This window comes from Oxyura jamaicensis, chromosome 10 (assembly GCF_011077185.1).
Source record: "Oxyura jamaicensis isolate SHBP4307 breed ruddy duck chromosome 10, BPBGC_Ojam_1.0, whole genome shotgun sequence".
NCBI classification, from domain to species: Eukaryota; Metazoa; Chordata; class Aves; order Anseriformes; family Anatidae; genus Oxyura; species Oxyura jamaicensis.
The window spans coordinates 7,450,586-7,477,600 of NC_048902.1; the positions used below are offsets into that span (position 1 = coordinate 7,450,586).

General features: G+C 35.5%; 1 protein-coding gene across 13 annotated transcripts in view; it reads right to left on the bottom strand.

Annotated features, from left to right (window-relative positions):
* Positions 1-1,416: 1,416 nt before the first annotated feature.
* Positions 1,417-27,015, bottom strand: part of HERC1 (HECT and RLD domain containing E3 ubiquitin protein ligase family member 1) — a 97,237-nt gene continuing 71,638 nt past the window's right edge. For 8 of the 13 annotated variants that reach the window (XM_035335850.1, XM_035335854.1, XM_035335857.1 and 5 more), the window contains 31 exons: positions 26,655-26,829; positions 25,657-25,927; positions 25,282-25,495; positions 24,253-24,512; positions 23,561-23,688; positions 21,459-21,586; positions 20,031-20,222; positions 19,030-19,160; positions 17,966-18,165; positions 17,322-17,433; positions 16,623-16,769; positions 15,987-16,088; positions 14,651-14,824; positions 14,051-14,344; positions 13,236-13,301; positions 13,020-13,145; positions 12,233-12,371; positions 11,586-11,767; positions 10,755-10,910; positions 10,199-10,321; positions 9,504-9,606; positions 8,678-8,847; positions 7,682-7,820; positions 7,311-7,480; positions 6,760-6,929; positions 6,411-6,576; positions 5,083-5,159; positions 4,629-4,881; positions 4,228-4,380; positions 2,992-3,297; positions 1,417-2,090 (listed from right to left, as the gene is read on the bottom strand). In XM_035335850.1, the coding sequence (XP_035191741.1) occupies positions 1,905-2,090; positions 2,992-3,297; positions 4,228-4,380; positions 4,629-4,881; positions 5,083-5,159; positions 6,411-6,576; positions 6,760-6,929; positions 7,311-7,480; positions 7,682-7,820; positions 8,678-8,847; positions 9,504-9,606; positions 10,199-10,321; positions 10,755-10,910; positions 11,586-11,767; positions 12,233-12,371; positions 13,020-13,145; positions 13,236-13,301; positions 14,051-14,344; positions 14,651-14,824; positions 15,987-16,088; positions 16,623-16,769; positions 17,322-17,433; positions 17,966-18,165; positions 19,030-19,160; positions 20,031-20,222; positions 21,459-21,586; positions 23,561-23,688; positions 24,253-24,512; positions 25,282-25,495; positions 25,657-25,927; positions 26,655-26,829 (5,213 nt within the window). In that variant the 3' untranslated portion in view covers positions 1,417-1,904. The remainder of the gene's footprint in view (positions 2,091-2,991; positions 3,298-4,227; positions 4,381-4,628; positions 4,882-5,082; positions 5,160-6,410; positions 6,577-6,759; positions 6,930-7,310; positions 7,481-7,681; positions 7,821-8,677; positions 8,848-9,503; positions 9,607-10,198; positions 10,322-10,754; positions 10,911-11,585; positions 11,768-12,232; positions 12,372-13,019; positions 13,146-13,235; positions 13,302-14,050; positions 14,345-14,650; positions 14,825-15,986; positions 16,089-16,622; positions 16,770-17,321; positions 17,434-17,965; positions 18,166-19,029; positions 19,161-20,030; positions 20,223-21,458; positions 21,587-23,560; positions 23,689-24,252; positions 24,513-25,281; positions 25,496-25,656; positions 25,928-26,654; positions 26,830-27,015) is intronic. The other 5 variants (XM_035335856.1, XM_035335849.1, XM_035335861.1 and 2 more) reach the window with 5 other exon arrangements.

The following is a 27,015-nucleotide window of genomic DNA, read 5'->3' on the forward strand; positions in this document are numbered from 1 at the left end:
GATAGAAACAGACTGACAAACTGGTAGCACTGATTTGAGTCACATGAATGAGGTCTAGTATACAATCATACAGTACATTCTATATCAGTTTCCATTCTTATTTGTAGCCTTATATATATATATATTTATATATGTACAACACCTATACATTTAAGCCACAATGTGAATATACTTCCTCACAACATAGTGACAGGATGTGGAAATCTCCATCCAATTTGGAACCATAGTACATGATGAGGCAGGAAACTAAACTGTATGACTTCATAGCCCTGAGTCCCTCCTTCTCCCAAGAAAATTAGAAGTCCCCCTCCAGATGTTTCATGCTGCAGTCTGGTCATAGCTCAAGAACCATTTGCCTTTTACATGAGGAATCAGTGAGTCCTAACTGAAGAAACCAGATAAAACCTGGATCTGGAAGCTCTTTGCTCAGCCCTTTGACCAACATTAGCCAGCAGCAATACACCAGGTTCCATCTTGGACAACTGGGAAACTTCCGTAATAATCCCTGCTAACATAAAATAGAAATGCCTGTGTTCTCCAGACTCAGACAAACTAGTGGTGTACCAAGTGAGTTTAGGTTCATAAATTTTCTCCACAGCCCTCAGGCCCCACAGCATCCTATCACGGATTCCAGTGAGAATGAGGAGGAACATCAAGCCAGAGCAGCAGCGACTCACCTGGGGAAAGACACTACCCTTCTCAGCCTGGTTGAACTGGGTTTCCTGAACATAAAACAGCATTTGCAGTTTGACACAAATTATAGTTTAGATATAGAGACTGAAAGGAATTGTCATCAGCACTTCCCTAAGACACAGAAAAAAAAATCTTGGTAATAGTACATCACCATCCTAACCAAACAGGAACGTTACAGCATAAGCCAGGCACTGCTGATTGTAACACAATTACAGCTGCGACAGAGACCAAACACATGCAGTTTACTAAAATCAAAGTCATATACTCAGAATGTATATAAAACCCACAGCTTCAACAACTAGCCTGTCACCTTCATTTTAATTTATTTGTACTCTGATAAGGAACAGTTACATCAATTCCTATATATCAAAGATGGGGTGTTTTTTGGACAAAAGGTTCAAGATTTCCAAGACAAGATGTCTGTGTATTATTGTCAGCAATTACTACTCTGGAAAATAAAAATGTTTAAATGAAAATCAAGAAGGAATCAAGTACAACTTTAACTCATATTGAAGTACAAGGCATAAGCTAATGGTATACCTGAAAAAGCCTCAAAGACATTAAGAAAGCAGGGCACAGTCCTACCCATCAGATTACTTGAAGATAAACATTTTAAGATGCTTCAAAAGTCATGTCCTGTCAAATACTGCAATACTGTAATTTCCTGAGACAAAATGAAAAAGTATGAAGACTAAGTATACCAATACACAGTTCACAAATGCATACAAGCAAACAATTCTTGAATTTGCTTTATTTTTCTCTGCATAAGGAACCCTGCACAGGCAATTCAAATTAAAACAAAATAAATATGTGAATATTCATGTAAAACTGTCCTTGCTAATGAACAATTATACACAATGTACAACTCTTCATGTTCACTGGGAGGGCTTACAAATGTACTATTCCCAACAAAAATGCACCAAAATGTCTCCATGCAAACTTATCAAAAGTGACCAAAAAAAGGAGAAAAAAATTACTGATCATACTTTTGTTTTCTTTTTCTTTTTTCTTTTTTTTTTTTTTTACAATCACAAAAAATAAAAACATCTAATTTTTTGTTACATTTAGAGTAACTAAAATGTGGCCACTGTTTATTAACATCTGTTTTTATGCTCCTAAAACATCTATGGTTACCATAAAATTATGTCAACAACAAATTGGACTTAGGGCACTATTCGTAGTAAAAGGAAGATGATTTTGTTCACAGAATGTTAATAATCTGTGTCTGAGCCCTCTGCATTGTCCACATTCCTTGAGAGCATATAATTGTCCATATCTATAGACCTGCAATTATTGATTGCATAGCGCAAACGCTCTGCCATGATTAGTTGACTGGAGTAAGGTGGGAGCCTCAGTTGAAAGAAACAAGTCTGTGAGGTAGGCAAGCTGTCGTAAGGCTGTGGAAATGGATAAAAGGTGGGACACTGTTAAGTTTGTGAATAAAGTAAAAAAATGCAACATATCCACATTTCATTGATCCCTTTTTCCCTGCCTCTATCATTCAGCATTTTCTCATTGTACCTCAATATTTCTTCTAAAAAGCAGACTAGCCTCTCTTGTTTATTACATCACTTGTTTTATCCTGCAGTACGTGCAAAACTACTGCTATCTCACCAGCTGTGTGAGTTATTCCACTCACTAATGAAATGCAACTATTTGACCACGCTACTATTTAGAAGCCCACTGGAAGATACCAAACAACATTCCAATTACGTACCATACCGTGCCTTAACATGAAGCAACCTGATACACCTCACCAAAGATGACAGTCCAAACACTGTTATCTTATATTTGCCCAAGTTTTTGATTCATATAATTCAGACAATACCCTTTCACTGCACAAACCCCGAACACAATGCAAAATGTATGCAACCTGTACGTAAAGTAATACACTGTAAATTCATTACAGTGGTTTTAGGACTTAGAGCTCACTAGTGGTCATATGTTGCTGCTTAATACAAATTAAAGGAGTGAAAACTATTGAATGAAGAAAGGAATTGGAACAGAAAATGACCATGGACAAGTTACAACAGAAGAGGTTTTGTTTCTCATGCAAGGGCTTGTCTTGACCTCCAATCACAGAATCATAGTAAATGTACCAACTGAATTAATATGCAATTCATGCAGTATTCAATGCTCCTGCACAAATAAAATCTTTGGTTTTAATAGCTCAGGGCATATCCTATCCCTGACTTTCTCTGTAAATTTACAGTTATGGAAACCTGGCTGCTATTGCCAAAAGACAGATTAAATTAGACAGGAATAATAATAATAATAAAAATAAAACCAGCATCTTACCCTATCAACCTTCATTATTTGGAAACGCTGAGAGATATCAGCTGTGTTGGCTGGCAATCGAGATCTTCCTGACACAAACCTCATGAAAAGCACTCTCTCCTCATTTGAAAATTCTTCGAGGGTATGCCAGAACCACTGTACTAGCTGATGCTGTTCATCAACTTCTCTGTAACGCACAACTTTCTTCAGAACTTCAACTGATATTTCTGGCATTCCACAGACCATTTGTTCCAACTGCTTAGCAGTCAGAAGAGACAACAAGGGAACTGGAACAATCCAAGACATTCCTTCTCTTACAGCAGCCACCTATTGCCCAAAAAAGAAGAGACATTGGAAATGCAATTGTCCTACTTCTGCCACTTATTGTACCATTCAAATAAATGCAAAGGCAATGTATCTGCTAATGAACAGGGTAAGGAGAGAAAACATCTACCAAATACAACCTCCCACCCTGCATACCCTGCATGGTCAACAACCTCTCAAAATTCTGTAAAATATTTAAAGTATTATTAAAATAAACAAAGCTATTTTTAAAAGTAATTACACATTAAATAAAAGATTCTGACACAATACAGCAGAACTTAAAGTACAAGTTAGTAGCTTATTTTTCTAACAGGTTAGAATTCTGCAATTCTGCATGTATCTGTATCTTAAGAAAAAGGAAAATAATATTCTTAACATCTAATTATCAGAGTGCTTTTGCAAACTTCACTATACAAGTGACAAAACACACAGAAATATGCAAATAGGTAATTAATACTTTTCAGAACATTTAATGCTGTATTTGTAGCTTCTCTGCTAAAGCAGAAAAGAAACAGTTTTCAGTTAAACGAATGTCTGTCCACAATACTTACTTCAGCTAGACTCTATGCTGCTATCATGTCTAGTAACAGTGCATAGTGCACACAATTGCGGTGAAGTTTTCCAAGAATTGACAGTTGCAATGGAACTACTCTAATGAAAAAGAAGTTCTCATTTCCAGTGCTCTTTTGTGAACTGAGCAATTGCTAAGAAAAATAGAACTGACTTAGAACAACAACAACAAAAAACAACAAAAAATATAATAAAAAAATAAAAATAAAAAGAACTATAAGAGTTTGTGGGGAAAAAAATCCTTGGCAATACAGCAGAAAACCAAGCTTTTCATATTGCCTAATAAACTGTAATGGAAACTTACATGTATCAAAAATGCTGTTCATGTTAACAATGTGGAGAGGATCATGATGAGATTCTTACCTGACGGTCCATTTCATGAAGTCTGTACTCAATTGCCCTCTCCACATATTCTTTCCTGTTTGAAAAGGTAAGTGGGATACTGTTCCCTCCAGGGATTATGGGAACCATTTTACCATCAGCACTTTGACCAACAAAAGAATCTAAAGGAATCATCTGTTAGGCAAAACAGAAAAACTATGTTTAGTGTAAGTCAATCAAGTGATCTAGGTTTAACATTTTACTATCAGTCACCTATAAATATATTTAGGTCACAAACTATTCCAAATGCTTATCAAGGCCTTGTTATTCCAATAATGGAAAGATTTAATTATATAATAAAATAAATACTGAGATTAAGGTCAATCTGATTAAGAGTGACCACTTTCAGAATAAACTCAAAAGCTCCAACTTTTGCATCTTACCTCATGGAAATTTTCTTCAGTAATCCCACTGTCTTCAATGTGAAGAATGCTGTTGAGGGTCTGCACATAGAGCAGATCTACCTCCTCCAAATCCTCCAAGATGAGTGGGATACAACAAAGTTGCTTCCAGACCATTGGAGCCAAATGAAGATCTAATGGCTTTTTTGTACGAATTGCTACACCCATGAGAATACCCAAGAACTTAAACTGCATCAGATGTTCATCTAAACATGCCGAAGGGTTAAAGAGAAACCTGGAAGAAAGGATGGTCAAAAGACTATAGCATAATTTCTGTGCTACTTCATTAGAGGCAAAAGAAAAAATATTTCTAAGCACAGCATAGTAACTGTCAACACAACTATCAGCAAGAGGTGTCCAAATAAGTATATTATTGTTATTTTTAACTGTTGAAATAAAGGAGGCCAAGATAGAGAAGAAAACCTGGACAACTTACCTATCCCTATTGTAGCCTACTTCAGCAGTAGCATTTGGAGAAGGAATAAGCAGGTCTACTACTCCAGTTTCTAGTTCCTTAAAAATCAACAACAACAAAAAAAAGCACTCTTAGACACAGGGACAAGAAACCTATTACAGAAATATTTTGACATTATAGCATAACAAGACAGAATAGTCTATGACAGTGATTATTACTACTTAAAAATTCTTTTGAAATACTTAAGAGAAAGCAACAATGGTAGGGCTGGTTTTCCTTAATATAATCACGCTTATTTGAAGGCCTGACTGCATGTCAGACTATAATCATTGTTCTGCTGTGACTACTCTGTCATATATTCCCGGTACCTGTTCTAGAAATGATCGAAAGCCCTAAGATATACACCCTACCAACTGCAGCTTTTTTCAAGAACTATCAATGTACCAAATTTTTCAATGAATTATGTCCTAAGCCCTCATTACACCTCACAGTTAACGTAAACTGCCTAGGAAAGAATCTATAAGTTAGGCCTCAAGTCCTTATCTGAATTAACTCTCTCTGGTCTAACAGGTGTTAGAAATATCATTAACAGAGTTCTTTAGTTTCTTCCATCCTGTATCCTAACCATAACTCCAATTCCACCTCCAGCACTATCTATGACTGTTCCCCTGTCCCAGACTAAGCAGGTCTATTAATTATTCTTTTTTGATAGCATTATTTCTCATTCTTTGGGATGTAAGACTCCTGGAAGAGTCAAGGAACAACCAAAGTTCTCCAGCCAGTGTAGTTTTCAGTCCTTCTCCTGGCTACAATCATAGTTGCGCCTTAAAATCAACCAGATTTATCTTAGTCCTAGCCCATAGCCCTCCGTTTCCAGATGAACATGCATAGCAACAATATTCTGGCTACAGTCATAGTAAAAATACTTACTTTCTGCCACTATACTCCTTTCCAGCACTGAACCCAAGAGGTAACAGATTTTCACATATGTTAGAAACCCCTGACAGAGGTGCTACTGTAGCGTATGCATACAATCTTATAGAAAATATTGGCTGTACAGAATGGGGGTCTGCAAAACGCTCCCATAACATGTAGGAGCTGTTGTGGAACTTCAAGGTGGCCTATTGTAACACTAAGTTACAGTGTGGCTTTTTTGCATCTCATTGCCACAATTTGAAGAAGGTTTATTTTTCCTCAGAGACATCCATAAGTAGACAGTTCTAGTACTATGGCTCAGGACTGAAGAATAAGAATTTAGCATGCTGCATAAAGAAAACTGACAAATACAAACAAACACCAAATATAACAAAAACTCTACCAGGCATTTTGAAGTAATAAACTTTTTATACCTGACACATTTCTGTAATAGTGTCATCAAACACTCCCCCTGCATCATCGGCTCCTTCTCCAACCAGTTTCACTTTCCAGGCACGGGAAGGTAGGCGAAGGTCTGATGCATTCAGCTTTACCACTTGTCTTGCTATCTGTACAAAAATGGGCTTGCATTTCCGACCTCTTTTGAAAAAGAGAAGAAAAAAACACAGCCATACAATGTAACTCATAAATATATAAAGGCTAGTGAAGTTACTTAGTCATAATAAAGTTGTGTAGAGAGAGCATGGTATACTAAAAGTTATGGAAAATGTACGAATATCAGTATTTGATATCAAATACATTCCCTGTGAAAACAATACTGACCTGGTTGATATTCTTTTTACAGTAATCAGAGGCCCGTAGTTTTTTCCCTGAACCATAGTTTTTCCTATAGAGCGTACCATGGGGAGTGTGTACACTCGTGGTGCTAGCAAGGGTCTTAGCTGTCCTTGAACTATTCCCCATGTTCCAGCATTGTAATGAGATGTACTGTTCTGCAATAAAGCAGTATGAGAATAAACATTAATAAAGGTCATTAATTCAATTCCTTACAGAATAAAAACCTTCATAATTAATCACTAGCACTTCAATATTTCTAGAAACAGGTTAGCACTTTTTGTTTATAGCTTTGAGGCTACTAAGTTTTTGGAAACTAAAACATTGACATCTTAATATTAGTGTAAATGAAAATATACAACAATATTTGAAAATGTCTAGCTTAATCCAGACCTGTATATTTTGTTTATTAAATAAATAAATAAATAAAAAACCCTACAGAACCTACAAATAAGGTCTGTCTTTATCTGGTGAGAAACTTTCTAGTGACATGGCACAACACAACACAGCTAAGCTGTATTTTTCAAATAGAATTTTACCTGGTTATTGGGACTGAGGTTAAGTAATCTCCATGAAGAGTACATGAGGTCAGAAAAATGGTACAGCAGTCTGAGCCTTGCTCTTACTGTATGAATGCTCACTTCTTTCAGTGCCCCATACTGCGGTGGAATGGCATCAGGTAAACCAAGCTGTAAAGGCACTGAAACACCTACCACAGTAAAAGAAAGAATGCATTATTTCATCATAAAGGGTAGCAAAATTCAGAGACTAAGATAATTTGAAAACTGAATGGATGTAAAACAAAACAAATTAGCCCAAACGTTCGAAGGCTCCAGTTGCATTAATCCCTCAGGAAACAAAAAGACTAAAAGACTAAATCAAACGACCATACAAACCATCTGTTTTTTACCTGGAGCTCTTGGTGGAACAGGCGGTGCTGTCCAGGCAGCACTGTGGCAACGTCCTGCTGAAATCTGTCGAATATTTTTTCCTTGCAGGACTGTTATTAGGGTTGGTTCTCTGACATGGTTGGTATGACCGAGTCCAAGCTGACAATTTGTAACAGATGGAAAAGGCACAAAGAGGAATCAACAACCATGGAAATACTTCTAAAACACTCTCAGCAAAGATTCAGACCAAACAGTAAAGAGCAATACTTATTGACAACATATACTGGGTTAAAATATTTACCTTTAAATCTTTTGTTATGGTATCATTTTATTTTGGATAAAACATTACATCCACACTTAATGGGAGTAGCAAATTTAGGTGGCAAAGAGACCTTAAAACAGCTACAGTTTTTTTGCAAGATCTTTTGTACACTGAGAAATTCATCTATGCACAACCTGTCAAGCATAGTCAACACAACTCATGCCTCTTCTGTGCCATTTAAATATCACTTTTGCTGTAGCACAGAAGCTCCTACAATAGTTTATGAAAACACAGCCTGTGTAAAGAAAATGTCTACTGAACCTATTCTGACTTTTTACCGATAGCTTTGAATTTCATTTTCTAAAAGCAGCAACTTTGTGTCATAAGAGTATAAAAAATTATTCCTACACCATATAAACCAAGCTTTTTAAACTGCAAGGGAAAACATATAAAATAGGCTTTCAGAACCAAGTTTCTCTATTTTTTCTTTTTACGCTAACAAGCATTTATCTTTCAAAAATACAAAGTAAGCATAATTTTAAAAATAGACATATTTCTTTCAGAAACCATTCTAAACAACTTGCTCAACAAGCATTTTCAAATACTCAATATCCTGAAATATCAGAGCAGCAACTTTGCCCTTCTCTTACAGCAGCTGAGTTTGATTTTCCACCAAAAGGTATACATTACAACAACATCTATAAAGTATAATTAGCCTTATAAAGGTTAGAAATATACAGGAAATAGTATATACCTGTCCTTCAGAGTTGCTACCCCATGCATATACATCCCCTGTAGATGATAAAGCAAGTGTATGCTCTGCTCCTACAGCTATGTCTTCAATAAAGACTCCTGACAGTACTGGAACTTGCTGGGGTCTGTTGTGATTTCGAGCTCGGCCTTCTGGCAAACCTATAAGGCGATCTGAAATTGCAAGGAAATATCCACATATGCAGAGAACATCAAAAAATGAATTTTACTTGCAGGCAAAGTCAGGGAGGGACAAAAAGCAATTCTTAGATACTCTTAGAACTGGGACTAAATAGAGAAATTTAGTGTAGATTTCCTATAAAATCTTATATGTGCTCATTAATATTGCCAAAATTGTTATTTTCACTTTAAATCAGAAACAAAACCAAAATCTATTAAAACGAGACTTCTAGATCTAAGCATATAATTTTCCAACAGACAGGTGTTAACTGACTTAAGAGCAAATATGTTTATTTCAGTGTAGCTGGCAACTTGCCTGTCCAGAGTTCTGAACGATTTGTGTAGGTATAGGATTTATTAGGCAAAGTGAACATTCAAGTAACCCAATGCATTTGGATGGGTGAAATTCTATGAAGATTAAGGAAAACACTCTTCAAAAGCTAAATTAGAATATTTTGAAAGATAGTTTTTGTGAGATCAAACTAGATACAGCCACAAATCTGGATTTTAGGCCTATGTTAATACTGCATTGCTGTCCTTCCAAAATCCACATTAGGTCACTCTTATAAATGCGTCTTAATATTCTTCATTTACACTTTCAATACACAGAAACATATAGATGGAAAGATCTAAATACTAGATTGCCCTACCTTGTCCAAAAGTATATACATGACCATCTTTTGTCAATGCAACAGAAAACTGGGTTCCACAGGCAACTTTTTTTATTCCAATTCCACAAAGAATATCCACTTTCTAAGGGGGCAAAGGAGAGGACAAAGAGCTATGATGTTATGAGGGTACACACAGAAAGCAAATATGAATTACATATGTAACTTCTGCTTCCAAAGATAAAATTTATAATTCCCACAATGCAATGCTCTCAATACAGCATTACTCTGATTAATGCCTGTACATGAATACAAGAAACCAAGACACAGTTTTCTCTTTTTCTTTAACAGAACATCTTATTCTATGTGCAATGATTCAAAATACCTTTAATTTATTGGTGATTGGTGGGGGGTGGCATCAGAGGAAGCCCATCAGGGTGGAAACAACCTTCTCCACAAATTCCAAAATAAGGAACCCCTCTGCTTTAAGCTAATCCTATGACTGTCACTATTTGTATTATCTCTGACATAACGTGAGACTAGTTTACATGAGATGCTTTAGAGTGCCATGCTTAGCATAACATATGCTCAGAATTATTTATGCTAGATTTTATTAGAATACTATAGCCTCTGGAATTACTAAGTTGAATTCTGAAAACTACATTCTGAACTCTCTGCAATACATTTAGCAATGCTGAAAACTTATTGAAAGAGTAATTTCCCCTGTGAATTCTAACCTGTGGTGAGGATTTTGCAGTGGAATTTCCCAAACCAAGTTTACCATAATCTCCATCTCCAAAAGCCCAAACCATTGAGCCATCAGTTGACACAGCTACAGTATGATTGAGTCCACAAGCCACCTGGTTCAAAGAAATATGTTGTTACTACGGTTTTTGCCAACTTACTACAAACTTGCACAACCCGAATACCTTCTAGAAAAGAAAGAACACATTTTAGAAAATAATTATCCCTTTAAAGACGGTGAAACTTGTATTGCTTCATATAGTGTTTTGAAGATACTTAGGACCACATTAGTTTTGTTATTTTTTTTAGCTCATGAATTCATACTTAATGCCTACATATTGAAACTTTACAGTGTTTTACAAAAAGTGGGGGAGGGGTTGCAGTTTTGCAGAAAGAGGATCAAAAGCCAGGAAAGAAATCTGAAAACAATACACATACTCAAATTCTGTTATTACAATCAAAAGCCAAAATTAAAAAACAGAACACTAAAATATATTGAAAATATCAGCTTTAAACAAAGATATGATAACAGTTTTAAATAAACCATGCCTGCCCAATCTGGTAACCCTCCAGCGCTGTCACTCTTTCTGGAAGTTTCTTATTGGAAGTATTTCCAAGTCCTAATCGACCATAATCACCATTTCCAAATGTAAAGAGTTTGCCATCTGCTGTCACTACAGCTGAGTGTTTGAAGCCACATGACATCTAGAAATAAAATAATTTTAATTTATACATGTAATTTATATTTCGGGAAAAAAAATATTACACATACGTAATACCCTTTTCACACACAACATATATTTACTTTATAAAGATATAAAGTACAGATATTGTAGTATTAATGACTCAATATTCTACCTCTTTTTGCTTTCCCTCACAGTAAAGTTAGGAGGAAGACAGGTGTGAATAAAGGCTTTCAGACAAAGCCAGGTATCTTTTTTTGGACTGTTATAAAGCATACTTAGTAAGAAGGAAGACTGGTGACTTGTTTTAAAGGTCAAAAATATCTATCTGACAAAGACCAAGGGAAACTGCTAAGTTGTGCCTGTGTTTTCATAGCCTTTTGGATCATACCTTACTTCCAAGCTCCTTCAAATTTTTAGTCTTCTCAAATAATAAGTGTCAAGTAACATCATGTACCACCAGTGAGCCTTGTGATTGTAACATTCTTCAAGTGGGAATTATCAACTTGCTTCATAATGCTCAGAGAGAAGTCAGAAGTTCCCTGTTTTCATTCAGTATCTGAATTCAAATTGGCAAGTCTGACAATGGCTCTGGAACATCTCTATCACTATCTGTACTGGTTACCCCAAGCCAGTATCCCTAGCACTAAGTTACAATATCTGCAGTTCATAAGATGAATAAAAAATGCTGTGGAACCTGCACCACTTCTTCTCCTTGCAGAGCCTCTATTTGTCTAGGCCTGCGCTGTCTGTCGCTGTTCCCATGTCCCAGTTTGCCATAATCTCCATCACCCCAGCTAAAGACTTCTCCACTTTCTGTTAAAGCCATGGAATGTCCATCAGATCCACAAGAGGTCACCAGCTGTGTTACAACAAAGCCTGTTAAAGAAAAGTGAGAAAACAGCGCTTACAGTAAATTATAATAAACTCTTCATATGCATCCACCAAGTCCCCCTAGTGGTAGCACATTAAGGCCAGGGAAACGAAGCAACCATGAGTATAGTTTTTTTCTTATAGCAATTACTTTATTTTTATTTTGAAGGAACTCTTTCATCTTCTCATGTGCAACCTATGCTTCTGACCTGCTGCTAGTTTTGAAATGAAATGTTGCTATATTGGGCAAACACCTTTCCTCAAAGCCTTCTGAAAATTAAGGAATTTTAGGATGTGACTACTTAAATCATAAGAAGAAATAAAAAGCTAGTTTATTTGTTCAGTTTTTTATTTATTGACTACAATAGTTCAGTATGTCAATCTGTGAAAAGTGTCTAGACAAATAATTATATTAACTGCCAAAATGCTTATTTGTTCTCTATCAGTCGAGTAATTTCAAACCAGTCTTACCCTGCAGTGCTGAAATGACTGTTAACACATGAAGATCATCTGAATTTCCTTGTCCCAGTCGCCCATAGCTCCCTTCTCCACAAGCCAAAACTGTGCCATTAGCTTGAATGACAAAAGTACAATTCTGACCACAAACAACCTAGTCAAGAAGAATACATAGGTGTGTTATTTTTGTTTTAGATGCAGCAATGTTCTAAGTCCTGTGTTAAAATGTACCATCTTTTTTTTTTTTTTTTGTCAAGACCATAGATTCTGTCACACTACAAATACCTTCACAACAACCCTATTAGCATCACTCATCCCATCCATGTTTAATGGAGTTTTAGTACCTAATCACATCTTAATACAAATTATTCATTGATTCTTGCTACTAGTTTTGGCAAACCTTCTTACAAAACCATAAAATCAGAATGGTTTGGATTGGAAGGGACCTTGAAGATCTTCCAGTGAGAGAAATCACAATATGCTCCTATGTGAAATTTATCTTGATGTTTCCATTCTAAAAGTTAATTTTAACCCAGAAAACAAAATGGGCACAAGAATCATGCTAGAGCTGTTTGGGTATTTTCAAGTCATGCACTTATCAAGCAATTTTGTTTTGTCAGATTTCAATGGCTTAATTTGAAATTGTCAAATAATTAAAGACTTCTTTAGTGAAAATACATGTTTGAGAGTACTTTGCAGTAAATCCAGACAACAAATTGAAGACATTTAGATAGAGATCTTGACAAACAATAATACATGTTTATAAATCAATAAAAATAAAAACATATGTTTAAGTGATCACCTGCTGAGCCTGAGAGAATGAAGGTGCTGCTACTGGTATCATGACATTTCTACCAGCTTCTGCTAACTGTCCATGTCTTCCTGCTCCCCACAGATACACATCACATTTGCCTCCCAAGTGCCAATCCTATGGTATAGCATGAAATAATGCTTTAGAAAAAGAGTACTTTCAAAAGCTTACCATGTTGAAACATAAATAAAATTCAATTTTACTAACCTCCGGCCGTGATGTTGCCCAAGACATTATCTGTTCATCCATACCATTGATCCATTTACTGTTATCCTATGCAACAAATGGCACAGTTAAGACATTCAGTTCAAGAGATGCACATTATTTAGCTGTTATGTAACACATATTTATTTTTTGACTAATAACAATATGCACATTCAGATTATTTTAAAAAATACAAAAATAAAAATGAATGTATGCAGACTAAAATACTTGAATTTTGTCTATAGACCCAGCTTATGTCCTTACTATGCTGATCTATCAATGGCACAATTATCCACGGCTCGCAATCAAAAAATAAAATAATTGTGATGAAATAATCTTTTCCCTTTTACAGATACTTATTAGGGCTTTTTGAAACTTTAAACGCAAACATTGTCTGAAGATGTCATACCTTGCTGATAAAAATTTCTTAATCTAACATTCTTATTTTGGTTGGCATATTGTAACAAGTTATAAAGACAATTACTTCTGCCAAAATAATTCAGTGTAGGAATGTGCTAGAAAGTTACTCTGAAATCCGTATGGTTGAGCTCTAGATTTCTTGCTTCTATCACAAGAAAATTACTGGTGTTTTTTTCCCCCTCAATATGCAACTGACTTGTATTCATGACTACACACACAGGGAGCAATCTTTACAGTATACTCTATAACAGGTAATTAAAAATTAAACTTATTGCTGGTGCTTATGTGTATATATAAATATACATCATAAATATTTACAATTCAGAGATGTTAACTGCATCATACCATATGCTTAACACTAATATGCTTTGTTGTCAAGGCACTATAGCACATTTTACCATTAGGAGAGTAAGTTCATCCTCTGGAACAGGCTCAAGGTCTGGAACAGTAAAAGATTCTGGGAACTGTGCTCCCTTGGCCAGGGCTTCAGCAGCTTTTATGGTAGTTGAGAAACACTCTAGCCAGGCCCATTCTGTGGGACTCCAGGCTGAAGGATCAGGGAGGCAGTTCTGGTGATGAGGTGGTACTGGAGGATTGCACAACAGCTGATCTAGGTGAAGGCCCACAGCGAGCGATGCCAAGCATTGCATATAAGGACTATGAACAAGCTGGTCTCCACAAACAACATGGGGCTAAAGGTGAGGGGAATGGGAGAGAGAAATCAAACATGCAAAGTTAGGAGTATATATTCATCAATTCAGAAACAGAAGTCCTGCTAGTCCTGTGAACAAACACTTTCTTCCACACTTAATATTTTTCAAGGATTTTAAATATTCTCAAACTAAAAGGCTGCTAGTTTCGAGAATACTGAAAGATACTTGCAAAAAGAATGTAGGAAAGTCTTGGGTTTTCAGTCTTGAAACACTGAAACCAGCTGAGATTAAACAGTGATCTTAAGTCAGACATGAATTCTAAGTATTCCCATTAACTTTTCTTACCTTTTCATAAGCATACTGTTCCTGAAGCATTATTGGCAAACGTTCCAAGAAAGCTCGCATGCAAGGAGCCATATTTAATCCTAGAACTCCTTGCTGTTTCAGTGCAGTCCTACACGTTGCGAGGATGTGATTGGAAGATATCCACTCTGATGTACAGTTCACTACCAACACATCCTGTATAACAGCAGCCACAAGACACATTAGAAATTTTAAAATCATAGGATTGTTCAGCTCCACTGATTTATCACCACTTATCTTAGTTTCCAAAGGGGCCAGAAAATACATAAACTTCAGTATTTTTAATGTCTGCCAGTGAATAATCTGCTGACAAGCACCATGGAGTAGCTCTATCCATATGCCACTTCCTCATGTGTTAACATCACATTCTCAAGGCAACATTAGGATTACCATTCCAAAGAAGAACGCAAACAGATGTTAATAAGCAGAGTTCATTTCAGTGACTGCTGTTGTAACCTTAGTTAAGGATTTGCCCTGCAATATGATCTTCAACATCTGGGCCGAATTCAGAGAAGACTTTCAAAAAATGCCCAAATACTTAGAATCAAATGCACCATGACTCTAATAACAGAAACTATAACTTGTGCCATGTTTAACTTTGGTCACAAAAAACGCCATCTTTTGGAATAATCAGCTGTGGGGGGTTTCAGTTGTTGTTTTGTATTGTTTTTTAATTACTTGAGGAAGTGCAGGGCACATGCGGGCTTCTAAATATTGCCACTTATGAAGCTTCTGTTCAGATACCAGAAGTTCTTGACACAGAAAACATTGAAGTAAATTCTGCTGCTCCTTAAAAAAAAATTCTGAAGTTGAGGCTGGTTGAGACTAAATTAAATCACTAAGGAATTTTATTTGTTTGGGGAAATAGAACATTTCTTCATGTTGCGTAAACGAAAAATTAAGTGTCTTTATCCTATTTTTGTGGCCCATTTACAGCTGCCACCGTTAAACAGAAAAGTTGATATAACCAGTGTGCAGCATCCTTTATAACCCCCCGCTCAGGTTTCCTCCCTCCTCCACCTTCACTGCCCAAAACTCATCATGGGACACTTCAAAAAAAAAAAATATATATATCTTTTTAGGGTGAAGCGATAGTTGAAAGTCAAAGCAACGTAGCTTGCAAATATAGCAGGGTTAGATAGACTGACAGTTACCCAAGCAGCTTTGTAAACAAGTATGCTTGGATAACATAAGCCAATAAACAGAGATGGGTCCTGCCTGCATACTTTTTTTGAGAAAGACAAAGAAGATTTTATTTTAATAAGATAATTCTCAATCATACAAAAATTTAAAAGATTACTTTAACACACAGTATCACCTTTGATCTGTTAGAACACGCAGCTACTCCAACTTCAGGTATCCATACCGCAGTCTGAATAGCTCCAGAACCTATTACAACACTCTGTAATACTGAACCATCCTAAGGAAAGAAGTGTCTTGTGTCAGTGTGTATACAGCTACTTTTCTATTTAAATACAGACAAAGTATATTCCTAAGGGATGATATACTCGCAGGCTGTTCAATAACTTCTTAAAAAAATGAAATGTCTATACTAAAAGCAAAAATCCATCTAGCAATTTTATCAAAGGACATAACATAACAAAGGATTTAGAAGTGTTTAATACTAAACATTGTCTGATTCTTGGACAAGTTCTTGTAGTAAGTGAATATATTGTTCCCATCTGTAACAAGAGTGGCTGCTTCTGCAAGGCCTGACTAACATGACCAAGACTAAAGAGTGAATAAGTAGTAGAACCTTAAAATACAAAGTACACAAATGTTAAGTACAATTTCCATTTATCTTTTATTAACTATAACATCATACCATTATTTTATACTACAGTTTCTCTCATTTGTAACATGCTGGGGGAAAACAAAAAGAAAGTCTGATGACTTGACCATTTGAGATACTTGCACTAAAAAAATAATCATGCCACCTCTAAGATAATCTTACCCGTAAAGACCAAATATTCATGAGACCTCCAAGTCCACCAGATACTAATGCCAGTCCATCAGGACTGAATGCAACAGTCCGAACAGGAGTAATATGGCCTCTCAGCTGAAATACACACTTGACTTCTACTGGTTTTCTGTATCCATCCTGCAAATTATTTCATAGTTATGGAACAATGAACTTGTTACAGAAAAAGGAATAGCATAATTTAACTTCTATATTCTGTAATAAACACTGATAATTTCTAGAGATGTAGTAATTTCCACACGAAAGTCCAAAATTCTAAATATCTCTGTCACGTTATCATCTTTTCTCCCTGTACAAAATGACATCAACATTAAAGATTGCGTTAAAATTTAATTTTATATTGGTTAAATTTATTGTGACTTAATTTTATCTAGAAAGAATTTTAAACACTTAATGAAATTTAGTATAAATTTAACAACTTTAAAAAATGGAAACAGTTCAAAATACACCTTTTAGCTAAATAAAATTCACTTAAACCTGTGATTTTTCATTTCCTGATCTAAAAATGCCTACAAATGTTACATATATATATGTGTATATATATATATATATAAATATATTTAGCAAACACCTTCTCTTAGTAAATTTGAGATTTAAGCAATTTGTTCACATTTCCCTCCTCCCCAGTTTCAGAACAAGCAAAGGGAATTTCTTAAACACTAGTCCTTCTACCTTGGCACTTGTTTCTTGGTCCCACCATCCTTCTGAGTATGAGCTGGACTGCAATGTAGTTACTATGTCCTGGGGAACAGTCCAGACACACACCAAACCATTGTGGCATCCTCTTAAGGAAGTCAGGATAAATCAGAAAAACAAAGTAAAGGTATTAATATAAAGTATTAACTAACAAAACGTCCTGAAAATACCAGTTGGCACCACCTTTCTATAAAACTATATTGATGAAATCATCTAAAGTGGAAAGGAATGTTACCATGGATAAATGCATTCCTCCTATTCCACTCCCTAAAGTCCCAACCCTCATCCCAACGCTTTTCAATTTTTACTAACACCATAATTGCAAAAAAGAAGAAAAATATATTTGCAGGAAAACAACAAATTTCAAGCACAGGTTCACCAGGCACAGGTCTTATGACATAGAGAAAAGGTAAACATGACCAGACCCACACTTTCCATTTAAATTTGGGTGCTTTATGGATCTCATGAAAACTGGTTTACTGAGTAAACATTATTTGAAAAAACACAAAACTTACGTTTGCTCTAGATATTAATGACCAGTAGAATTAAAAATATATATATATATAAAATAATAAAAAAACACCCAACTGCAAAAGAGCTAAAACAAACAAAATACATACGTAGCTAGTAAAAGCTGTAACTTGGGTCCTTTCCCTGGAAGAGCACACCAGGCAATGCCATTCACAAGAGCTGGATGGGGCAGTGAATGCAGACGTCTCCAAGATCCTCCCATATATCCCCAGAGTTTCACGGTTTCTTCTTTGGCACATGTCAGGAGAATCTTACCAGTTGGATCCCACTTCATACTAACAATCATATCCTGTTAGATTTTTAAAAATTGAATGTTAGTGTGAAGTAACACAGTAAGAACAGAGGAAATTTAACTGCCAGAGATAATGCAATGCTTAATTACTAATAACAAAGAACATTTTATTCTCAAATAATAACAAGTAAAGATAATATGAACAATACTTTTCAGAACACTCACATTTTTTATTTTTTTAATTGCAGCAGGAATTACCTTAAAGGTATTGGCTTCATAAGCCATGGGACCGATGACGTACTGAGTCTAACCAACATAGGAAAGAAGAGCCCATAGTGGAAAAGCCAAGTATAGTTTTATCATCACAGCTTGCTCACTTCTGTGACTACTACACTTCAAATATTTAAGACAAATTCATGGAAGCACTCAAGATGTTTTTAATAAACTTTCCTTTGGGAAATTCTCTTCTTAGCCTAATAACTCATTAGTCAAGTTATTCATGACTTATTATGTATGCCAAAGCAAAGGATCAAAACCTTTACAGCTGCATATTTAGAAAAAGATCTTTGGCTTTGCACAGTAACTTAAGCTTTACAAAAACAAGGGGCATGACCAAAATTAATATTTTTAATATTTGTTAAGTGCTTTTACAAATTAAGTCTTTTTAAATGCAGATGCCCATAATACATACCCATTGCTGTATGCACATACACTTCACAATCTCCAATAGCAAAAAAGGCTGTAATTCTCGATTTTTTTGCCTTTTTTTTTAAAAAAAAAAGTTAACTCTATTGCATTTAATATGTCAGAAATAGATAATATGAAAATGTGCTGGATTTTATAAATAATTTCCAAATACAGAAAACAACTTAAACAGACTGTTACCTGCAAAAATTATAGTTTTAAAATGAGTAACTCTACCTTGTGTGCATCAACTAGAACAATTTCTCCTTTTTCAAGTGGTTCCTTTGTTCCTATTAGCAACTTTCCATCTGAATAGCCAACTGCAAATGGTCTGTCTTCACTGAACCAGGCAAGGCATGTGACAGAAACTATGTAAACAAGTAACACAAAACTTAATTAATCACTCCTGCCAAAAGGTGTGCAAGTGTAATTGCCTAAAATATTAAGTACATGAAAACTTCCCCTCCCCACCAAGGTTACCTGACATACTTTTTGTCTGAGAATTTTCTTGAATTTGTATAGTAAAGAGAGAAACAAGTGCCCCTGTAATCACAGATGTTGAGATCCCTGTTAGATTTTTTTTCCACTCTTCTTCATTAAAATAACTGGATTTATATTCCTGACATGGTGAAAATTATCCATGCTAAGGAAAAGAAAAAAGTAGACGAAATCCTATACATGTGTCTGAAATTGGGATGATTCTAAGAAAACCACTGAAAGCCACTCAAGCCTCTGTTAGTACCTAATAGCACCTCACTTGATTCTGAAAAAAAAAAAAAAAAAATCATATTTCTTGGAGAAACAATAGGCAAAACCACAAAACGCTACCTAAGATGTGCTATCTGATGTCCCCTTAGACTGGAACTATAAAAGAAAAATAGCAGTAATTATGGAATTCAGATGATACTGTCTATCTGCCTTTTTTAGAGAGAGCAGACACTGCAGAGAAACTATATTGATTTATTTTTTTTATGATGACAAGTAATGTCATGATTTGACTAGGCCACTACAAACTGTTGGTCTTTGCCGTAAAAGGTGCAGACTAGGTGCAGACTGAGATTCCACACTTTCCTACTCCCATGAACACAAGTGAATGATGCTTACGAGCGAAGTATCGCAAGTAGTATCCCCATGAACAATAATAAAAATAGGGATTATATACTTGTTAAATTATATAAAAAAGGGGGGGACATATTTTTAATTTTAAGCTCTGTTTAAATATTAAAACTGTCACCTACCATCCTTTCTGTAGCAGTGTTCCAATTCTATCCGGTGCATGGTTGAAATATCCACAACTTCAATAAGTCCAAGAGATCCATCCATACGACCAATTAATAGCAATTCTCCTTTCCATGCTGCAGCTGGCCCTTCTTCCGGCCAAGCTAATGCAGATACCCAGTGAGGTTGAAGATCTAATAATCCTTTTCCTCCTAGGAACCCAAAAAAATCTTTTAAACTCCTTCACCTTCATAAAGAAAATAATGCAACAGAAATACTTTCCATGGGAAAATATCAAAAGATCCTATTTACAGCTAGGACTTGCTACAAATTCACATAAGTTACAAGACTATGAAACAGTGGACCACTAATCTACACAGAATCAAAATCTAGCTAACAAATCTCAATTTTCAGTCAAGTGAAGTAGTTTCATTAAAGGAAGAAGCTAAACTCTTCAGTACTCAGACCATTTATACTTTTCCTGTGGACTGCCTATTACTAACATGGACAGAGTCAACAGTGATTTTCCTAAGTGCAGAAATGCAGAATAATGTTTCTTCACAGATTAAAAGCAACAAAGTGACTAACAGTCTTCCTCTCACAGGAGTTCTAAAGGTGTTATTCCAGACTGGTTAAACGCAGCAAGAATGACAGGAAAGATGTAAGAGAATCCCCTTAGAGACGCTTGTAAAGAGAATCAAGGAATTAGGAAGGACCTTTCTGGATCAGGCTCAGTCCTCCCCATCACAATGCAATCTTATAAATTTATCTAATCCATTTTAAAGTATTTCTTCCTCAGTTGTCATTCCTCCTTATAAACTATATGATATCACAATCTTTTTAACACCAGAAACATTCTTGAAGTTATTCATGGACAATTTATTTCCATTTCTTCTAGTGGTAACACTATTCATTTTTGCTTAAATAGGTGCTTTTTCTCTCTGGGCTTTTAGTGGTTATCTTCCTAATGTACTGATTTATAATCTTATTCCTCTAAGACTCTTTTATTCAGCTACATAAACTGAGCTCAGTCATTGTGCTTTCAGCAGGTTTTCTACCTCTTCTACTGTAATCTATCCCTGCATCTGTTTCAACTAATTTTGGCATTCTCCATGCCTTTTGTAGAAAACTAAGCCTTGTGGACTACGGGAAGATACCATATTTGCAAACAAAACACACAGAGTGATCAAGCCTCAAACCTAAACATCACATACAACAAGAACTCAAATCCAGTGCTCAGTTTTCTACTGAATTAATTATAAGGCATGCATCAATTTGTGGTTAGTGCCTTCCTCTAATTGAACAAGTTGACAAGATATTATGGAAGATGGCACGTATTTAAATTGGAAAGCACACACAAATAGTTAGGTAAACAAAGATTCAATGCTTTAGCAGCTTCCCTAGAAATACATTGTATGGTGAAGTGTTCACCGGTAGTTAGAGCATACCATTGACTTGCCATATGTTCACCATCTTTTCCGTAGCTCCAGCCAGATACTTGCCACTGATGCTCCAACAGACAAGAGACAAACTAAGGTCACTGGGTGACCCCAGACTTTCTTCAGAATCGCCTTCTCTGTAACAGGATAAAATAATTGAAAAAGGGCATTTCCTTTAAGCAGATTAGATTATGATTATTGTACTGCATGCTGATTATTAAGAATTTGACCTGATCTGCAGAGGGTCCACGCAACTAAAGAGTTTAGGTGACTAAAAATTCTAGGTAATATGAAAGCTACCCTAATTTCTAAAAATTACATCTAACAATAAGCTATGACAATTGCTAGATTTTTTTTTTAATGATAAACTATGCTAACTGCTGAAGATTCTAGATAACAATAAGCTGCACTGATTGCTGTAATTTTTATCTGATGATATAGCTCTAATAATAACCACAACCCTGTGGCTGGTCCTCATTCTACTCAGGATCCCTAAAAGAACCTGCCTGTCCCTGTAGCACTGGGTGACACCTACTCGTATCTCAAATTTAACATCTTTGGTGAGGACAAAGCTTTCCAGGAAGTCATGAAATGAAACAGAATAGGCTGAACAAAAGAAAGAAAAGATGTACATCTTGCTCTCAGTTCTAGCCTAAACTCTTCCTCCTGTTAAAACAGAAAAAAACTACTTCAAAGTTTGCTTGACTAACTGTAATAGAGCCTCTGTTATGTTTTATTTCCCCTAACGACACACAGGGCAGGTGAAGTTTTACTGATTTCAGTTACAGGAAAATGAAGGTTTTAACATTAGTCAGGATGCTTATTACAGGCCAAATACTGTATCACCTCTGTACTTTTGGAGATGTAGCAAGAGTATGCTAGCATCTTCTTGCTCAAGCAGGAGACAGTTCATTTGTGAATACAACAGGCACTGTGATTTTTTAACTATTATAAATAACATTAACACATTCACATAACATATAGAACATATTAATATAAAAAAGTAACAGAATAGATAGTAATATTGTATCATAGAATAGTCATCTAGTAACATTTATATAATACTCCTCCAAACTCAAAAAAACAAAAAGCATCCTCACAAAGAGGAGAGAATTCTATCACAAAGAAGGGATAATGCCTTTTCTTACAATCACCTCTAGGGACTAAAAACAAAACAAAACAAAACAAAACAAACAACAAAAAAAAATCCACCTTTAAAGATTGACACTTATCCACCACAATAATGAATATAAATAGAACTATGCTGTGTTTGTATTTAAAGCCATTTTTGAATTGTTAGCAATGAAGCCCAATAAAGTACTGAACTCTTGATCGACTTTACAGGAAACACACTCTTCTCCCACCTGGATAACAGACATCTGGTAAAGAAAGAAGCTGGTCTCATTTCAATCTTCTGAAGCCAAGCTGCATGTCATTCTGTTTGTTACTTTTAAGGCAGCATCTAACAGTAGCAAGCAAGCTAACTAATAAAGACTGCTAAGAAATCATCATGAAACAACCTTTTAGTTCAGTACTGCTTCTTCATTCTCCCCGATTTAAAATCGCATAAATTGTACTAAGGAATTGCCAGATTGTAACCTTCCGTCTTTTTTGGACACATCCAAATGACACAAACGTACTTTCCAGACACTCTGCTGAAGGAGTATTACTGAAGTTCCTGAAGTCCAGAAGTCACAAATTCTTTTCTGACACTTGACTGAAACCACTACATTCATTATTACCTTGTTATACATTTTACCTGTTCACTGAAACATGCTGAAGGAACATTTTACCTTTTTTTTCCTTATGTATGACAGACCCTTACAGTTTTTATTTTACTCATTCATCATTAGATGAAATTATTAAGACTATTTTAAAACAGTTTTAACATGATCTCCTTATACTGACTCTTATCAGCTTGATATTTAAGTTGTGTTTTCTGTTTTAAGACACTTAATTTACATTGCCTACCATAAACACAGCAATAGTTCCAAGAATAAAAAAGATGAAATAATGTCCATGCAGGAAAAATTGCATGATTGGCTCCTTTCATTATCTTGCACAGTTACAACTTATATTAAGTATCTGATTATTACAAAGAATTAACTTACAATTTGTTGAGCACACACGTTTGTTGCAATGAATACTGCTTCTTGGTAACATTCCACACTCTTATGGTACCATCATTTCCACTAGTTGCCAGAAGTCCCTTTTTATTGCACCAAACACATGTCATGACCTACAAATGTCAAAGTGATCATGGCAAAATTGGAGTTTAAACCTAAAGCTAAGTTATATTTATTCACTAATATTAACACAAACTTTAACCACCAGGACACAGCATTAGCTACATTACTGAAATACTGTAACCACCAAACCCAATACAGTTTTCTATATTTGTAGTACAATGTAATATCACTAAGAGTATTTTATAAGAATGCTGCTATTTGTTCAGACCCACTGCTCCACAGGCCACTATTGCACAGAGTAGATGTTTACTACGACAGAAAAACTTCTTCAAATTATGATCTAGTCTAAAAAAACTTATGATGATTATACCAACTTAATGCGCTGAGAACAATTTCACGTCTCCTTTAATAGAACCTAGCTTCAAAGAACCTAGGCATTTTTCTGTATTAGAAGTACCCTCAAGCAGTAATATAGTTTATCACCAAAAATTACTTTTTGTGGTAAATAATTTCAGTCAGTGTATTTGTAAAATAAAACTATTTTATTTTTTCTGTATTCTGCAAAAGAAGTAGAGTATTAAAATTCATGCAATTTTGGTAGAAATCATGCTTACCCTGTTCTGATGAGCCTCTAATTTTATGAAGGAACATTTTCGTAAGTCTCCCCCCATATCAGCGAGGGTCTGAGGGATAGTTTGATTATCTCGATCATGAGCTGCAAGAGTTCGCACCAGCTGCTGAGCAGCCCACTGCCTATGTTGCGAAGATAACCTTGAAGAAAGGCAGCAAGCTGCTAGTGCATTAGCCAGCTCCAGAGGGCCTACAGCAGAAGGATCATAGGAAGGATGGGCATACAAATGGGCAATTAAACCTGCTTAAACAAAACAATGAGATGATGCCTAGATGAGTACCAAACAGAAGTACACAAACGAACACAGCATTAGCTATAATTTCCAGAAAAAAAATAAAAAGATTAACAACCTTTTTATAAGAATGTTGCAACTAACAGTGAATATTAGAAAAAATATCTTCTGATACCAAGAGAAAAATAACCTCCTTTAAATTTACACAAAAACTAAACAAGAGAATTATGACTAGTCTTATTCCCACCATATAGAAAATGGTTATTCAAAGCACAAGTGCTGTCTAAACAGCAAAATGCCTCCTCTGACAGAGATAAGCTGCTGTCACCATTATGTCCTTCCCTCCCCTGAATACAGCAACAGTCTGCTGTGGAGGCACAAAAGTTGTTTTCTGTTTCCCTGACTTCTCACCGCAGAGACAACAAACTTTTCTGTGACAGAGACAGAAAAATACTTGGGTGGCAGGAATCAACTGTTTTTCCATTTAATTTTATCACGTGGCACAAAAGAGGCCAAATGCTATACCTATATGGCTTTGAATACACAAAAACACTTAGATTTCTTTTCAAGTGACGGAAGATACAGGTATGCAATAAAACCATATTTCTAAGTAAAATTTGTGTACTGAACTACTTCCGTAGACTACTTCAGTGAAAACAAGTTCTGTACATTTTTGAGAGCATATATATTTATAATTATTCTAGCAACCCTCCTTAAATAGAAATTACAAATTGAAGATTTAATAATTAATGTTTAGAATAAATAGAAATCTTCTCCTACCTTTCTTTTCGATTTCTGCTTTATCATAGTTTGGCCTCAGTTTGGCCCCTTTGTCTGCCAACAATGCTACAAGTGCCTGAGTAACCACAAAATTCGGAGATGTTACAAGTTTGTTTTCTTCAGCAATTCCTCTTAAAAAGCTTGGCAAAAATTTTCGTTGAATTGGATCATCAACTGTTGTTAAGTTTACACCAGTTGCTGCAGAAATCAAATTCTAAAAATAAACAAATAGAATAAATAACTAGAACAAGCAAAATAATTACATTTAATACTACTGCTGCTAATAAATTAATAAACTATCATGAACTATGTACACAATGGATTGCTTCATCTCATATATAAGCAGTAATATATATTAATATATAACAGTCATACCTGCGTACATAACTGAACCAGCAGTTTAGCAGCACTAGGAGTGTTTGATGCCAAACAGCCTACTGCTGTACTCAGGTAGGCAAGACAAGATATAGGCTTGCTTGTTTTGCTGTGTATTCCTCTAGATCGCTCTGTTGAACTTGACACAGTGGATGGACTTGTTGAGAGTCCTGCTCTCCCTGCTGCAGCGAGGCACATTAAACGAACCAAAGTTCTGATATCTGTTAATCCCAAGGATTCAAGACCAGCTGCCAGACTACAACTGGAACCACTGTGAAAAATGGAAACAAATGCTCTTGGTTTTGCTAGTATATTCATAAAGAAAGTTACATTTGGCCCAAACTATTCCCAAACCATTAGTGAACATTGCCTGTTTGATTAGCTGGATATTGCTAACGTTCAGAGGGAAGGAGAATAGAGAGAAATGAAGCTGCAGACCCCTCCACTCCTTTTCTTTTAAGCTGAGAGTGAAGAAAAGAACTATTACAGCCTTGCCCTAGCAAAAATCGATGTGTTTACCTGGAATCACTCATAAACAAAGTTACATGGATAATTCATTTTTAGAATTATGCTATGGCAAAATGCATATGCCAGATGTCTTTGACTTCTTCACAGCTGCAGTCTTGTACAAAACCCATATTTAAATCCTCATATCCCATTAACTCCTGCAATATCTCCTCTTTCCTGTAATGTTTACCTTTATGTTCTAATACTTATCTGGAACAAAAACCAAATGGCAAACACAGAATCGTTATTTTTCGAGTGGTTAATATTACTGGAGTCTGCCTTCTATATACAGTGTAGAAGTCTCTTTCATAAAGTTTGAAGAGAGAGCTCAAAAGAACAAAATCAACAAAGCCTGCTTTCTTAACAGTATGATTTAAGTATTTAAAGTGGGAATCAACTTTCCCAAATAACTTAAAATTGCATCGTTATCAAACAATTTCATAACTGATTCCAAATGAAAAGGCAGAAATGTTGCCAAGGATGCCACAAACCTGACAGACAAAAGTGAAAGCGCTCTCATAACCATAGTTCTTGCAAGGAGGACTTGTGCAGCAGCTGTCACTCTTCTTAGGGCCATAACACGGTCATGTGGATTTACTAGGGCAGCTGCCTGTTCTCCTAAGGTTATCCTGCCAGAAGAACTTTTTTCTATAGAGCCGTGACAGCCTTGGAAATAACAATCTGTGTTAGTGTTCAAGAAAACCAGAACATTATCATTTGGTAATAAGCACAGAAGGAAATTTGGAATAGACTTACTTAAAAAAAAAACTTAAAGTTTTCAACATTTCACACGTACAGAACTATAGCAAGTAGAAAATACACTCCTGAAATTCTGCATAACTTAATTACTAC